Source organism: Eptesicus fuscus, chromosome 6, assembly GCF_027574615.1.
Source record: "Eptesicus fuscus isolate TK198812 chromosome 6, DD_ASM_mEF_20220401, whole genome shotgun sequence".
NCBI lineage: Eukaryota > Metazoa > Chordata > Mammalia > Chiroptera > Vespertilionidae > Eptesicus > Eptesicus fuscus.
This window is the reverse complement of record NC_072478.1, coordinates 67,638,766-67,653,640: the sequence shown is the minus strand read 5'-3', so window position 1 is coordinate 67,653,640 and position 14,875 is coordinate 67,638,766. Positions and strand designations below refer to the sequence as shown.

At 44.9% G+C, this 14,875-nt stretch overlaps 1 protein-coding gene across 3 annotated transcripts in view; it reads left to right on the top strand.

Annotated features, from left to right (window-relative positions):
- The first annotated feature begins 813 nt into the window (after window positions 1-813).
- Window positions 814-14,875, top strand: part of FAT4 (FAT atypical cadherin 4) — a 151,273-nt gene continuing 137,211 nt past the window's right edge. For all 3 annotated transcript variants that reach the window (XM_054717755.1, XM_008143355.3, XM_054717754.1), the window contains exon 1: window positions 814-5,988. In XM_054717755.1, coding sequence (XP_054573730.1) covers window positions 814-5,988 — 5,175 coding nt within the window. The remainder of the gene's footprint in view (window positions 5,989-14,875) is intronic.

Genomic DNA, 14,875 nt, shown 5'->3' with positions numbered 1-14,875 from the left:
AAAACCATGCCGAGGAGCGCTGGACGTTGCCTGCGCAGCCGGCTGCAGGGGCGGCGGCCGCGGCTGCAGGAGGAGGAGGATGCGGCGGAGCGCTCGCGGGCATCGGAGCCCTAGCGCCCGCGCCGGGAGCGCTGTCTGCCAGCCGCCCGCGCGCTGCCGCCCCGCCGGGGCCTCGCAGCCACTCGTGCAGCCCCGCGGAGGGGCGTCCCAGCCGGTTCCCGACGCGTGGGGGCTCGCGGAGACCCCTGGTCTCCAGCCTTTCGGGGAGGCATTCGCTCACCTCCCGGCTCCCTCCCGCCCCTCCCGGTGCGCAGCCGTCCTCTGCCCGCGGCGCCACCCGCGTCGGTCCTCCCCTCCTCGGTTTCTTGGCCGCGGGCAAGTTCCAAAGTTTCCGAAGAGTGTTTGCAACGGTTGCTCACACACCTTAAACACAGGCCACCTCTCCCGGCTCTCAGCTACCCGGGGGGAAACGCTCAGAGTCTCCAGATTCAGAACCAACGTGGAGGCGGGGGGGAAATACTGAGGTTTGAGAAACTTTTTTTTTTGGAACTCATCAGCACTCAGGAGCGCCCCGCGGAATGCTCGGCCGCCTCTCGCCCCCGCTTCTCTCCGGCCCGACGCGTCTCAATGGCTACCTGGAGAGAGCCTTTGGCTGAGGCGACTTGCTTCTGCCGGGCCGGAGGTTCCTTGAAATAACAGAACTCTCAAGACCATCAGTTTGCATTTGCCGGGAGACTTAATCCCGGCCATTGCATTCTGGTTGCCTCCTCTGTTCCTCCTATTGATCGCGCCAGTTCCAGGGAGCCCGTGATCATGGACTTGACCGCGCGCTGGGCTGTTGGCCGCGCCTGGCTCCCGCTGCCCACCCCCTCGGTACTCCGGCTCCTGCGCCTCCTGGGGCTGCTGTCCCTGCTCCCCGGGCCGGGCCAGGTCGGCGGGGCCGAGCAGCGCCAGGTGTTCCAGGTGCTGGAGGAGCAGCCCCCGGGCACGCTGGTGGGCACCATCCCGACGCGCCCCGGCTTCACCTACCGGCTCAGCGAGAGCCACGCCCTGTTTGCCATCAACGGCAGCACGGGGACCCTGTACACCACGGCCACCATCGACCGCGAGAGCCTGCCCAGCGACGTGATCAACCTGGTGGTCCTTTCCAGCTCGCCCACCTACCCCACCGAGGTGCGGGTGCTGGTGTGGGACCTCAACGACAACGCCCCCGTCTTCCCGGACCCCTCCATCGTCGTCACTTTTAAGGAGGACAGCAGCAGTGGGCGCCAGGTCATCCTGGACACGGCGACGGACGCAGACATCGGCTCCAATGGCGTGGACCACCACTCCTACCGCATCGTCCGGGGCAACGAGGAGGGTCGCTTCCGCCTGGACATCACCCTGAACCCGAGCGGCGAGGGCGCCTTCCTGCACCTGGTGTCCGAGGGCGGGCTGGACCGCGAGGTCACGCCGCAGTACCAGCTGCTGGTGGAAGTGAAGGACAAGGGCGAGCCCAAGCGGCGGGGCTACCTCCAGGTAAACGTGACCGTGCAGGACATTAACGACAACCCCCCGGTGTTCGGCAGTTCCCACTACCAGGCGGGGGTGCCTGAGGACGCGGCCGTGGGCTCCAGCGTCCTCCAGGTGGCGGCGGCGGACGCGGACGAGGGCACCAACGCGGACATCCGCTACCGGCTGCAGGACGAGGGGACGCCCTTCCAGATCGACCCCGAAACGGGGCTCATCACGGTGAGGGAGCCCCTGGACTTCGAGGCCCGGCGCCAGTACTCCCTGACGGTGCAGGCGCTGGACCGAGGCGTGCCGTCCCTCACCGGGCGCGCCGAGGCGCTCATTCAGCTCCTGGACGTCAACGACAATGACCCGGTGGTGAAATTCCGCTACTTCCCCGCCACCTCGCGCTACGCCTCGGTGGACGAGAACGCTCAGGTGGGCACCGTGGTGGCCCTGCTCACCGTGACGGACGCAGACTCCCCCGCGGCCAACGGGAACGTATCCGTGCAGATTCTTGCGGGCAACGAGCAGCGCCACTTTGAGGTGCAGAGCAGCAAAGTGCCGAACCTGAGCCTCATCAAAGTGGCCAGCGCCCTGGACCGAGAGCGCATTCCCTCCTACAACCTAACCGTGTCTGTCTCCGATAACTATGGGGCGCCCCCTGCCGCAGCGGGCCGGGCGCGCTCGTCCGTGGCCAGCCTGGTGATTTTTGTCAATGACATCAACGACCACCCTCCCGTCTTTGCACAGCAAGTGTACAGGGTGAACCTGAGCGAGGAGGCGCCTCCGGGAAGCTATGTGAGTGGAGTGTCTGCCACGGATGGCGACTCTGGTCTCAATGCTAATTTGCGTTACAGCATCGTCTCTGGCAATGGCCTAGGTTGGTTCCACATCAGTGAGCACAGCGGCCTGGTGACCACCGGCGCTGCCGGGGGCTTGGACCGTGAAGTTGCTTCCCAGATTGTACTGAATATCAGTGCTCGGGACCAGGGCGTTCACCCCAAGGTCTCCTACGCCCAGCTGGTAGTGACGCTCCTGGATGTGAATGATGAAAAGCCAGTGTTTAGCCAGCCGGAAGGGTATGATGTGTCTGTGATGGAGAACTCCCCAACAGGGACAGAACTGCTGGTGCTCAGGGCAACGGATGGGGACCTGGGTGACAATGGGACGGTGCGTTTCTCCTTACAGGAGGCTGAGACGGACCAGAGGTCTTTCCGTCTGGATCCTGTGTCTGGGAGGCTGAGTACTATCTCCTCCTTGGACAGAGAGGAGCAATCTTTCTACTCCCTGTTGGTTTTGGCCACAGATCTGGGCTCCCCTCCCCAGTCCTCAGTGGCTCGCATAAATGTGAGTCTCCTGGACATGAATGACAACAGTCCCGTGTTCTACCCAGTCCAGTACTTTGCTCATATTCAGGAGAATGAGCCCGGAGGTAGCTACATCACCACAGTGTCTGCCACTGACCCTGACTTGGGTCTCAACGGAACTATCAAATACAGCATATCCGCTGGGGACAGGTCTCGGTTTCAGGTCAATGCTCAGAGTGGGGTTATTTCTACAAGAATGGCCCTAGACAGAGAAGAAAGAACAGCTTACCAACTACAAGTAGTGGCCACGGATGGTGGCAATTTACAGTCTCCCAACCAGGCAGTAGTAACCATCACTGTACTGGACACTCAAGACAACCCACCTGTGTTCAGTCAGGCTGCCTACAGCTTCGTGGTCTTTGAGAATGTGGCTCTGGGATATCATGTGGGTAGTGTGTCTGCTTCCACCATGGATCTCAATTCCAACATCAGTTATCTCATTACTACTGGGGATCAGAAAGGTATGTTTGCTATCAACCAGGTCACTGGGCAGCTCACCACAGGGAGTGTGATTGACAGAGAAGAGCAGTCCTTTTATCAGCTGAAAGTAGTGGCCAGCGGGGGCACAGTGACTGGAGACGCTCTGGTTAACATAACAGTTAAGGATTTGAATGACAACTCTCCCCATTTCCTGCAGGCGGTAGAGAGTGTGAATGTGGTGGAGAATTGGCAGGCTGGTCACAGCATTTTCCAAGCCAAAGCTGTGGACCCTGACGAAGGTGTTAATGGCATGGTACTCTATAGCCTGAAGCAGAACCCCAAGAATCTCTTTACTATCAATGAAAAGGATGGCCATGTTAGTCTGCTAGGGCCCCTGGATGTCCATGCTGGTTCCTACCAGTTAGAGATCTTGGCATCTGATATGGGTGTTCCACAGCTCTCCTCTAGTGTCATCTTAACGGTTTATGTCCATGATGTAAATGACAACCCGCCAGTATTTGACCAGCTCTCTTACGAGGTCACCCTTTCTGAGTCAGAACCTGTGAATTCTCGATTCTTTAAAGTGCAAGCTTTTGATAAGGATTCAGGAGCAAATGGTGAAATTGCATACAGCATTGCTGAAGGAAATATAGGGGATGCTTTTGGCATATTCCCAGATGGTCAATTGTATATAAAAAGTGAGCTGGACCGTGAACTTCAAGACAGATATGTTTTACTGGTTGTTGCTTCTGACAGAGCTGTGGAACCCCTTAGTGCTACTGTGAATGTTACTGTAATTTTAGAAGATGTAAATGATAACAGACCTCTTTTTAACAGTACCAATTACTCGTTTTATTTTGAAGAGGAGCAGAAAGCTGGGTCGTTTGTGGGCAAAGTAAGTGCTGTAGATAAAGACTTTGGGCCAAATGGAGAAGTAAGGTATTCATTTGAAGTGGTGCAGCCAGATTTTGAGTTGCATGCTCTTAGTGGGGAAATTACAAATACTCATCAGTTTGACAGGGAGTCTCTTATGAGACGCAGGGGGACTGCAGTGTTTAGCTTTACAGTCATTGCCACAGACCAGGGGCTCCCACAGCCTCTCAAGGATCAGGCCACTGTCCATGTTTACATGAAGGATATAAACGATAACGCTCCCAAATTTGTAAAAGACTTTTATCAAGCCACAATATCAGAGTCTGCAGCCAACCTGACACAGGTTTTAAGAGTATCTGCCTCAGATGTTGATGAAGGTAATAATGGACTTATTCATTATTCTATAATAAAAGGAAATGAGGAAAGACAGTTTGCGATAGAAAGTACCTCTGGCCAGGTGACACTAATTGGCAAATTAGACTATGAAGCGACACCTGCCTATTCCCTTGTAATTCAAGCAGTGGATTCGGGGGCAGTCTCCCTCAATTCAACCTGTACCTTAAATATTGACATTTTGGATGAAAATGACAATACCCCCTCTTTCCCTAAATCAACACTCCTTGTTGATGTTTTGGAAAACATGAGAATTGGTGAACTCGTGTCCTCTGTTACTGCCACGGATTCGGATTCCGGTGACAATGCTGACCTGCACTACAGCATTACTGGGACTAACAACCACGGAACTTTTAGCATTAGCCCCAACACTGGGAGCATTTTCCTTGCCAAGAAATTGGACTTTGAAACACAGTCTTTGTACAAATTAAATATAACAGCAAAAGACCAAGGAAGGCCTCCTCGCTCATCTACAATGTCAGTGGTCATCCATGTGAGGGATTTCAATGACAACCCTCCTAGCTTTCCTCCTGGGGATATTTTCAAGTCTATTGTTGAGAACATTCCCATTGGTACGTCTGTCATTTCGGTGACTGCCCATGACCCTGATGCAGACATTAATGGGCAACTGGCCTACACGATCATCCAACAGATGCCCAGGGGCAACCACTTTGGCATAGATGAAGTCAAAGGCACTATATATACCAATGCTGAAATAGATCGGGAATTTGCTAATCTCTTTGAGCTAACCGTAAAAGCCAACGATCAAGCTGTGCCTATAGAAACCAGAAGGTATGCTTTGAAAAATGTGACCATTTTGGTTACAGACCTCAATGACAATGTTCCAGTGTTCATATCACAAAACGCCCTTGCTGCGGACCCTTCGGCCGTGATTGGTTCCGTGCTGACCACAGTCATGGCTGCTGACCCAGATGAAGGGGCCAATGGAGAGGTGGAGTACGAGATCATCAATGGGGACACAGACACCTTCGTTGTGGACCGTTTTAGTGGAGACTTGAGAGTGGCCTCGGCGCTGGTGCCTTCACAGCTGATCTATAACCTCATCGTTTCAGCAACAGACCTTGGCCCGGAAAGGAGGAAGTCCACCACCGAATTGACTGTCATTCTTCAGGGCCTCGATGGACCTGTTTTTACTCAACCCAAATATATAACTATTTTGAAGGAAGGGGAACCCATTGGTACCAATGTGATATCCATAGAAGCAGCTAGCCCTAGAGGATCGGAAGCCCCAGTGGAGTATTATATTGTTTCAGTTCGTTGTGAAGAAAAAACCGTTGGGCGTCTCTTTACCATTGGACGACAAACTGGCATGATTCAGACAGCAGCCATTCTGGACCGGGAGCAAGGAGCTTGCCTTTACCTGGTGGAGGTTTATGCCATAGAAAAATCAACTGCTTTTCCCAGAACACAGAGAGCAGAGGTAATGATTTTGTCATCCTTTATGACTTATTTGTTGCTATGCTTTTAAAAAAGATCACTCTTCTTTATATTACTTTCCATTATTATTTACCTGTATTGTTGATAATTGATTTTACTGACAGGAGTATATAAAAGTGTTCTGGCACAAAGACTAACAAGAGTTACATAAAATCTAGCTTTAATCCTGGTCAAAACTAAACAATGAACAGTTTTTACTTTATAGTTCACCTCATAGAAGTCATATGTATATGTATAGGCTAGGGAGAAATCTTTAGCCATTTCTGAAGTGCCCCCCCAAAAACAAACAAACAAACAAACAACCATCCCACAACCAATTACATAAGCTGAATCTCAGCACTAAACTAAACACTTCTCAGTAAGGAAGCCTACTAGAGAATGGGTGATTTCAGACTTAAGAATTTTCTGTTTCAAAATTAAGAACTTTGGTAGAAATCAGCATTACAGCCTAGCTGTCTAGGGGGTGTGGCTACGGAGGACAGTATTAACTTTCACATCCTCAGCAGCCTTAGCAGTTTCTTTATAGACAGTGACTAATTTCAATGTGCCTAGCCAAGTTCAAGGAGATTCCTGATTTCATCTGCCTTCACATTTTAGGCACTGTCTTTTGACTTAGGGTAATCCTTTCTTTACCTTCTTAGCCTAAAACATGTAATGTGCTGTGAATGATCAGATAGTAGAGGCAGTTTCTTGAGAAGAGGTTGTTCAATACCCTGGTATCGGTACACATTGTTCTGTCTGCTGATGGGTGAGAAGTTAGTTTCACAGTATAAGCCAAGAGGATTCCAAGCTTGGCCTTCCCTGGGTTATATTTTAGGATACTACCTCCGTGTATCATTGATTTGTTTTTTAAATTGAACTACTGCCAATGTTGTCTTGATATCTATCAGAAATGATATAGCTGTGCTCTGGAAAGCTCTTGTTTGCCATTTTCTAAGTTCTTTCTGTCCCCCCTTATACTCCCCTCAAAGTCATTCTGGTGCCACTCAGCCAAAAACACAAAATATCAAATGTGGTTTGTGATATTTGGCCGTAAACCAGACATAACATGCTTGTGAGATTGAGGCTCATGTATTTGTTTTCTTGCTTGCTTTTCTATTTGGGGGAGGTGATGGGGTTTTCTTCATTTAAAATGCTCACTTATTATTATTGTCTTTTTGAATCCTGTGTGATTTTTTTTTTCATAATAGGTAGCTATGTCTGTTCAATGGATGGAGCAGCAAATTCATGGCCTAGAGGATATTAGAGATATAATTAGAGATGTAATTCTTAAAAGAGATATAATTCTCAGAGATATAATCCTAAGTGGAATTCAGTTTTTTCTTTTACACATAGCCCTGAAGGGACTTCTAACCCAAATGTCCTCTTTTACCTAATTAGTTTTTTAAAGATCTTAACATAGGTCTTATATGTTGAGCTATTTGATTTGACTCGGGCCTTGATTTATGTAATTTTATTTTGATTTGGTATATTTCTCCCCTAAACCCTCTCCCTGTCTCTTCCTCCCTTCTCTGGAATCACTACTTAGATGAAGAGATTGCATTAGTTTGAAGACTGAAATAGTTATTAAAGATAGACTTTAGATGAACTTGTTAAACTATAAGACAAATTATATTATTGGTTATTGTTGGTTGGTTCAGTGTGTTACATTTATTAGAGAATATGGAGAATGAGAATAAATGTCCATTGTTATCATTAGAAGGTTTGTCTTATTATTTACTCATTGGATATATAAAGATTGTTTTAGATTAAATTTATTAAGTAGTGCTGTCTCTGTAATAGGCCTGCAGATTAAAAAGTAATTAGAAATCATTTTGTTAGTAATAGGGAATAATATGTTTGTTGCTTTTTTTAAACCTCAGTAACACCCATATGAAAAGTTATTCATATTTACTATACCCTATTTATTTAAAAATCTAGGTGAAGTCCTTATGCTGATTGTTTTATAAGAAGAAAAATTGTTTGTCAGGGTGTCTTCTGTGAACGAAAGTGCTGAAATTGTAAACCAAGTTTGAGTTCCCAAGGTCCAACCACTCCTAAAATTAAAAGCAAATGTGCTTCCCCAAAGAATATTGAAAGCAGTAGTTGGGAGCTAGAATTTCATATTATTATTGGTTATATCTTTTAAGTATATGCAATAAAATACTTTTTCCTTCTGCTGAAACAATTAATTTACCATGATTCTGCAAAGAGAAGTTATAAGTTACTTCTGGTTGTCAGAGGTGATTTTTCAGTTGTTTGTTTCCGAGTGCAAACTCCATTCCAATGTATTTTAAAACATTTACTCATGTACACTGATAGGCATCTGGGTTGCTTACTCAGGTTTCTGGCTAGAGTCATGGTTGAGCACATTCCATGGGCAAGCAGAGGGTCAGTGGGTAAAAGAGAAATGATTTCATCTGCATTCTTTGTCCAGCTCTGATGCGTGTGGAGCAGGGCTGGGGACTGTGGCTCTGATTTTGCTCATTCCAAAGATCTCTCCAGTTGTGTGCCTTCATTTACCCTATTCGCAGAACTAACATTTTGGCCTGAATAAGAGTGTCTCTGAAGGGTGACTTCGGGTTGCAGACATAAGCTTTATTATCCTGTTATTCTGTGCCTTTACATTCCCAAAAGAGTCTAGATGAGGTTAAAATAGCTCATATAAATTTTGAATTGTTTTCCTAGGTTCAACAAACAATGGAGATGTGTAGTACTTCAATAAGCATTTCTCTTTTAATATGTGTTGCAAGGGAACATGAAGCTGAGGGGCTGTGTTGGACCTTCTCAAGGTCAGAAGCTTAGTTTTATTGACCTTTTTGATCTCAGAGCCTAGTCTGTTGCCTGATGTATAGTAGCTACTCCGCACATGTTTGCTGAATGAGACGGTAGAAGAACTGAATCCAGAACGTGTGTTCTTGTGCCTCAGAAATAAATTAACCAAGATAAGCTAGGGAAGTGGAGGAAGTCAGTAAACTTGATCTTGGTCATTAATTGAACTAAGGACCAGGGCATATCAATTATCTCTGTTCTACAGATGAATTGAGAATTGTCGGAAAACTCAAAAAAAGGAAAAGAGGAACTTAAGTGGGTGATCTCACATGGAACTTAGGGTTTAAATGGAAGGAAATATTGTCTGTGTCCAGGTCCCAGTTCTCAAATTTGTTGGTCTTAGGACCCCAAGGATCCCAAAGAGCGTTGGCTTAGGTGTGTCTTATTTATTGATAGTTACCATTTTGAACATTAAAATTGAGAAAAAGTTAAAGTATTAATTCATGTAAAAATCACATTAAACCTATAACATTTTAATTTTATTGTATAAAATAAAACTTTATTTTGCCAAAATGAAAAATTATGAAAAAAAGAGACATTATTTTACATTTTCATAGATCTCTTTAATATCTGGCTTAGGAGAAGACAGCTAGATTCTCAAATCTCCTTCAGCCTATTGCAAAAATATTGTTTTGGTTGAAATATGTGAAAAGAATCCATCCTCACTCAGAGATATGCAGTTGGATAAGGGAGAGATACTTTGATATCCTTTTTAGATAACTGTCAACTTTCTTTTGATACACACCAGAACTCCCCAAGTGGCATTTTTTAAAAACTTACTTGCAATGTGGAGTCTGAAACCCTGTCAGTGAACTATTCATATTTTGTTACAAAAAAAATATGTTGATCTACTTGTATTCTGAATGGATATTTACCTATGCATGACTTGGAAATATCAGGCATTGGTTATTGGAAAATATTGGTATAAGTGATAAGAATCCTATATAATAAAAGGCCAATATGCAAATTGACTGAATGGCAGAATGACGGGTCACTGTGATGCACACTGACCACCAGGGGTCAGACGCTCAACACAGGAGCTGCCCCCTGGTGGTCAGTGCTTTCCCACAGGGGGAGTGCCACTCAGCCAGAAGCCGGGCTCAAGGCTGGCGAGCGCCTCCAAGGCAGCGCTAAGGACCCAAATGGGGTGGGGGGCCGATCGGGGGTCAGCAGCTGGGGGGAGGGGCTGTGGGAGGTTGGCTGGCCAGCCCTGCCCCCGATTGGTGTGTGTGTGGGTTGATCAGAAGGGAGGGGCCTCGGGCAGTAGCTGCTGGCCTTGCCCCTGATCATGGTGGGGGGGATCGATCTGGGGCAGAGCTGGCTCGGGGGGGGGGGGGGGCCACAGGACAATGGGGTGGGGGGCCAATCGGGGGCAGGCCCAGCCAGGGGGAGGGGTTACAGGCAGTTGGCCAGTTGGCCCGCCACTAATTGGGGTGGGGGGGGCTGATCTGGGGTGGGGCGGGCCAAGGGGCGGGGCTGCAGGAGGTTGGTGGGCTGGCCCCACCCCCGATCCGGCCGGTTTGCTGTTGCAGTGGGCGTCATAGCGACTGGTTGTTCTGGTCATTATGGCGTTCTTGTCACTGGCTTTTTATATATATAGATGTCACTCTAATACATGTAATAAAATTAAAAAATTATTTGCTTAAGTTTGGATAGATAGAAAGGAAAACAATGCTCAGACTTATATAAGTCCATTATTTGTACTCACAGCTACTACTCAAAAAACCCAGGGCCATCTGTGGTTTTATTACAAGCAGGACTCTTCAGTATGTTGAAATGAGCATATATGTATGCTTTTACCAATCTTGTTTGCACAGCCTTTGTTGGCTGTTGAAAAGTCTTTGACAAGTAGTATTATGTATTGTCTGAACTAAGGGGCACATGAGTGTTGCTTGCCTCAGTCAAGGCCATTGGCAGATGCTGGACACGCTTATGGGTCAGTTAGTGGTGGCAGTGCCCATCCCCATGGCAGAGTGGCTCTGGGTGAGGTTCTGGAGCAGGGAAGAGGGTGAGACCACGAGGCAGGGAACCAGAGGCAGATGAAGAGCACAGGTTTGCCTAGGACCTCTCCTGCTCCACGAGCTGTGCAATTTGCAAGCTGTAATTTATGAAGGGGGAGAATGCAATTTTGGATTTTCAGACGATAAACCTTACTCTTTTAAGAAATAATGGTGAAGTTGGAGTGGATGGAGTGTGGAGATTGTATTAAAAGGAGAAAACATTTTATTGCTTCCTCTTTTGATCTCCAGAATAGAAAATTTTAAAAATAACCTGTGATTATTTCTGGTATTTTCTTCCTATTGGTATGTTTTTAAATTTATTAAACAAAATACTTAAAAGGTCTCAAAGGGCTCTATAAGTTTTCAAGAAATGTACAAGTGGATACTACAAACAGGAATATTGATGGCAATTAAGCTCATGCTGCATACTTTGTAAATGGCTCAGGATGTTTGATTTGGTCTCAGTTTGGTAGTAGATTCCATAGACATAATTTATCTTCCAATGAAGTTATTGGTTTGTTTTTTGCCTTTGTTAAAGCCCTAATCATTTTAATCCTATATTATTCCATTAAATGTGGAGGCAACTAGTTTTGAAAAATATTTATGTACTTAGAGTTTTGTGGAATCAATTTTTCATCTCATTGTCTGCATCTTGCACTTTGTCATCATTACAGTGAAAAACTGCCCACGAACCTCATTAGTAGTGAGGACTGTTGAGTTAGCGACTATAAAGAATTCCACAGGCCCTGAGGTGAATCCTCTGTTCCAAGAATTAATAAATCTAGGGCTCAGCTCTTTATGATACCCCTGAAAGTATTCTGAATTAGAGCTTGTGAGTGGAAATAAGAAAAGAATAATTGGCAAATTATATGGGCCAAGATGAATTAAAAAGTTCCTTAAAGTGTCCTAAATACAGAATATGTTCAATATTTTCTAGTACTTTCAGGCTTCAAGTCATCTGTGACAACAGAGACCAATTGCAGTTGCACATTAAATAAGGAGCAGAGAGTATGAGGAATTCAGACAAGTGAAAAAAAAATCCTATTAGACAAATATCCTTTATAAAATACATGTAATATATTATGTTAATATATACTATTAGTACATAATAGTATATATTAACATAATATATACTATTAATACATAATAGTATATATTAACATGTTTGCAACCATTATACAAAGACTGCTGGATTATCCCTGGTGTTAATATTTTGAGGAAAAAAATAGGTTGATAAAGTTATGAATATGAAACATAACCTAATTGGCAGGTCGTGTATATGTGTTGATCAAGATTTGGCTCTAGGGGTACAGCTTCTTTAGTTTCCAGACATGCATTTAAGAAACAATCAGGGAGCAAAAACTAACTCTATAGATATTGAAGAAGTGTTGAAAGACATTTACAAGCCACATTTGACGACTGGCAGTTGGGAGTCAATCTAATTGTTACTAATCATTTATTTCAGATTATTTTGACATTTTTCTGAAATGTTTTTATCATCTATGCCGGATTCTGACATATTTAAAGTACTTACAGTATGTCAGACACTGGTAAGCACCTGGCATTGACTTGCCTTCACAATAATCCTGAGGACATATGACCTCACATCCTTTGACAAATGAGAATATTGAGACTAATGGAGGTTAAGTTTGTGGAGCTGGTGTAGGGAGGACACAGGATATGCACCCAGTAGTTTGTCTCCAGACTATGCACATTTGATCCCAACACAGCACTGAGTAACACCACATGTTATAAGGATGGTTGATATTTTCTGTACTCTCACAGGCATACAATCTTTACTGTGTAAAATGTTGATTTTGTATTTCTATGTTTCTTCATAATGATGACTAAAGTAATATAGTGTCAAGTAAAATTTAGATAATGACCCAGTGGTAGGATTACTTTAGGTCCCTATCAGCCTTTGGTTAGGTTAGGTTTGAACAAGTAGATCTATAATCAGTCAGTTCTTCATTTTAATTTCTTAAACTTGAAGTAGAAATATATTTCCAGTCTTCTAATCACTGCCTCATTTATTTTCTCCCCTTTTCAGCAAAATTTCTTGAAAGAGTTGCCTATTCCTGCCTTCTTTCTTCTCATTATCTCTTAACTCCACCCCCACCAGGCTTGGTTTCTGTAGCTCCAATGAAATTGCTCTTGTCAAGACCACCCTGACAGCCAAGTTTCTATATCCAGGGTCAGTTCTTAGTGCCCACACTTCTGAGTCATCATACTCTGTAATGCTTGTAAGTCATTATACTCAGGATTTTTATCTTATTTCTTGGACCAATTTCTTCTCCATCCTCTTTATCAGATTCTCTACATCTCCTCAAATTCTAGATGTTGGACGATTCCTGGAATCAGTTCTTGAAACTCTTTTTTAACCTATACTTATTTCCTTGAGGATATCAATCGATTTCATGGTTTTAACAACATATATATATATATATATATATATATATATATATATATATATATACTGATGACTAAAATTTTGTCTCTGGCCCATCTATCTCTCCTTATTCCATATTCTTATAACTAACTACTCACTCATTATGTTTAATTAGCTTCTTCTTAGATGTTTTGCATTAACATTCCAAAACTGAGCTTCTGATATCTTCCCCAATAAAAACCTACCCCACCTCAGCCATCTCCTTCTCACTTGATGGCAATCCCAGTGTCCAAACTGCACAGGCCAAACAACTTGCAGTCCTTTTTGACTCCTCACTGTCACACCTTTGTACAATCTGTCAGTGAATCTTGGTTCAATGTTAAAAATATATCCAAAAAAATGACAATTTCTCATTACTTCCACTGTTACTACCTTGGTCTAAGACACCATCATCCTTCCCTCGGATTATTGAAGACATCTTCATATTGATTCTAACATCCTTTCCTACTGTTCTCCTTTTTTGTTTATCTGCTTTACCCACACTGGCCTCTTGCTTTTTCCAGAACTTTCTAGGCACACATCTGCCTCAGAGCTCTTATTCCTGGCTTTTTCCTAGCATAAAACACTCTTTCCTTCAGACAGCTATTGGGATAATTTGCTTTTGTGCTTCAAGTGTTTGTTTATATTTCATATTCTAAGTGAGAATCACTCTACCTTTACTAACTTATTACTGTACCCACGCCCTCATCCTGCCCAATCTCCATTTCCCTGTTTCAGTTTTTCATATTACTCCAGGGTAATGTTTACCAGTCTTTTTCAGGGTTCTCATCTCCCCAAATACTAAATGTTGGAACGCCCAGGAAATCAGTTCTTGAAATTCTTCTCTTTCTTATTTACACTATTCCACTGAGGCGCTCAACCAATCACATCACTTTAAATAATAGATACACATTAGATTTGTTTCAGTATGTATAATATAATTTACCGATCTATAATTCTGATTATGTTTTCTGTCTTCCTCCCACTAGAATGAAATTTACCAGGGCAGGTAGATTTAACTGCCTTGTTCACTGATGTACCTCAAGAGCCTAGAAGATTACTTGGAACAGAGTAGGTAGAGAATAAATTTTTGTTGGATGATCGAGTGCATGCATGAATGAATGCGTGAAGTGACTTCCCTGCTTCTGTCCTGACCCCTTCAGTCTAGTCCAGCAGCTAGGGTCAGATCATTTCACTCATTTGCCCATGGCTTTCCATTTCTCTCATGGTAAAAGCCAGATCTTTACATTGACCTGTAAGGCCCACTGTGCCCTCTCCTGTCAGTTACTTTTCTTTCCTCCTGGCTGTCCCTTACTTGATCAAAGCACAGGGAGGGCTCCTGCTTCAGGCCTCCATGTGGCTGTGCTCTTGGCTTCGACTGGTCCCTTCTTGCTTCCCTCACCTTTTCTCAAAGTCACCTTGCAAAGTCCCTCCCTCAGTCTTCCTTTTTCTCTTTCTTTTTGTTTCTCCTTACTCTCTATCATCACCCAACATAACACACGTGTTACTCCTTTATTTTGTTTATGGTCCATCTTCCCTCTGAAATATATGTTTCATGAGGGGAGAGCTTTCATCTGTTTATTTCTGCTGTATTCCCAGCACCTACAACAGGGCTGCCTCAGTGCCCACAC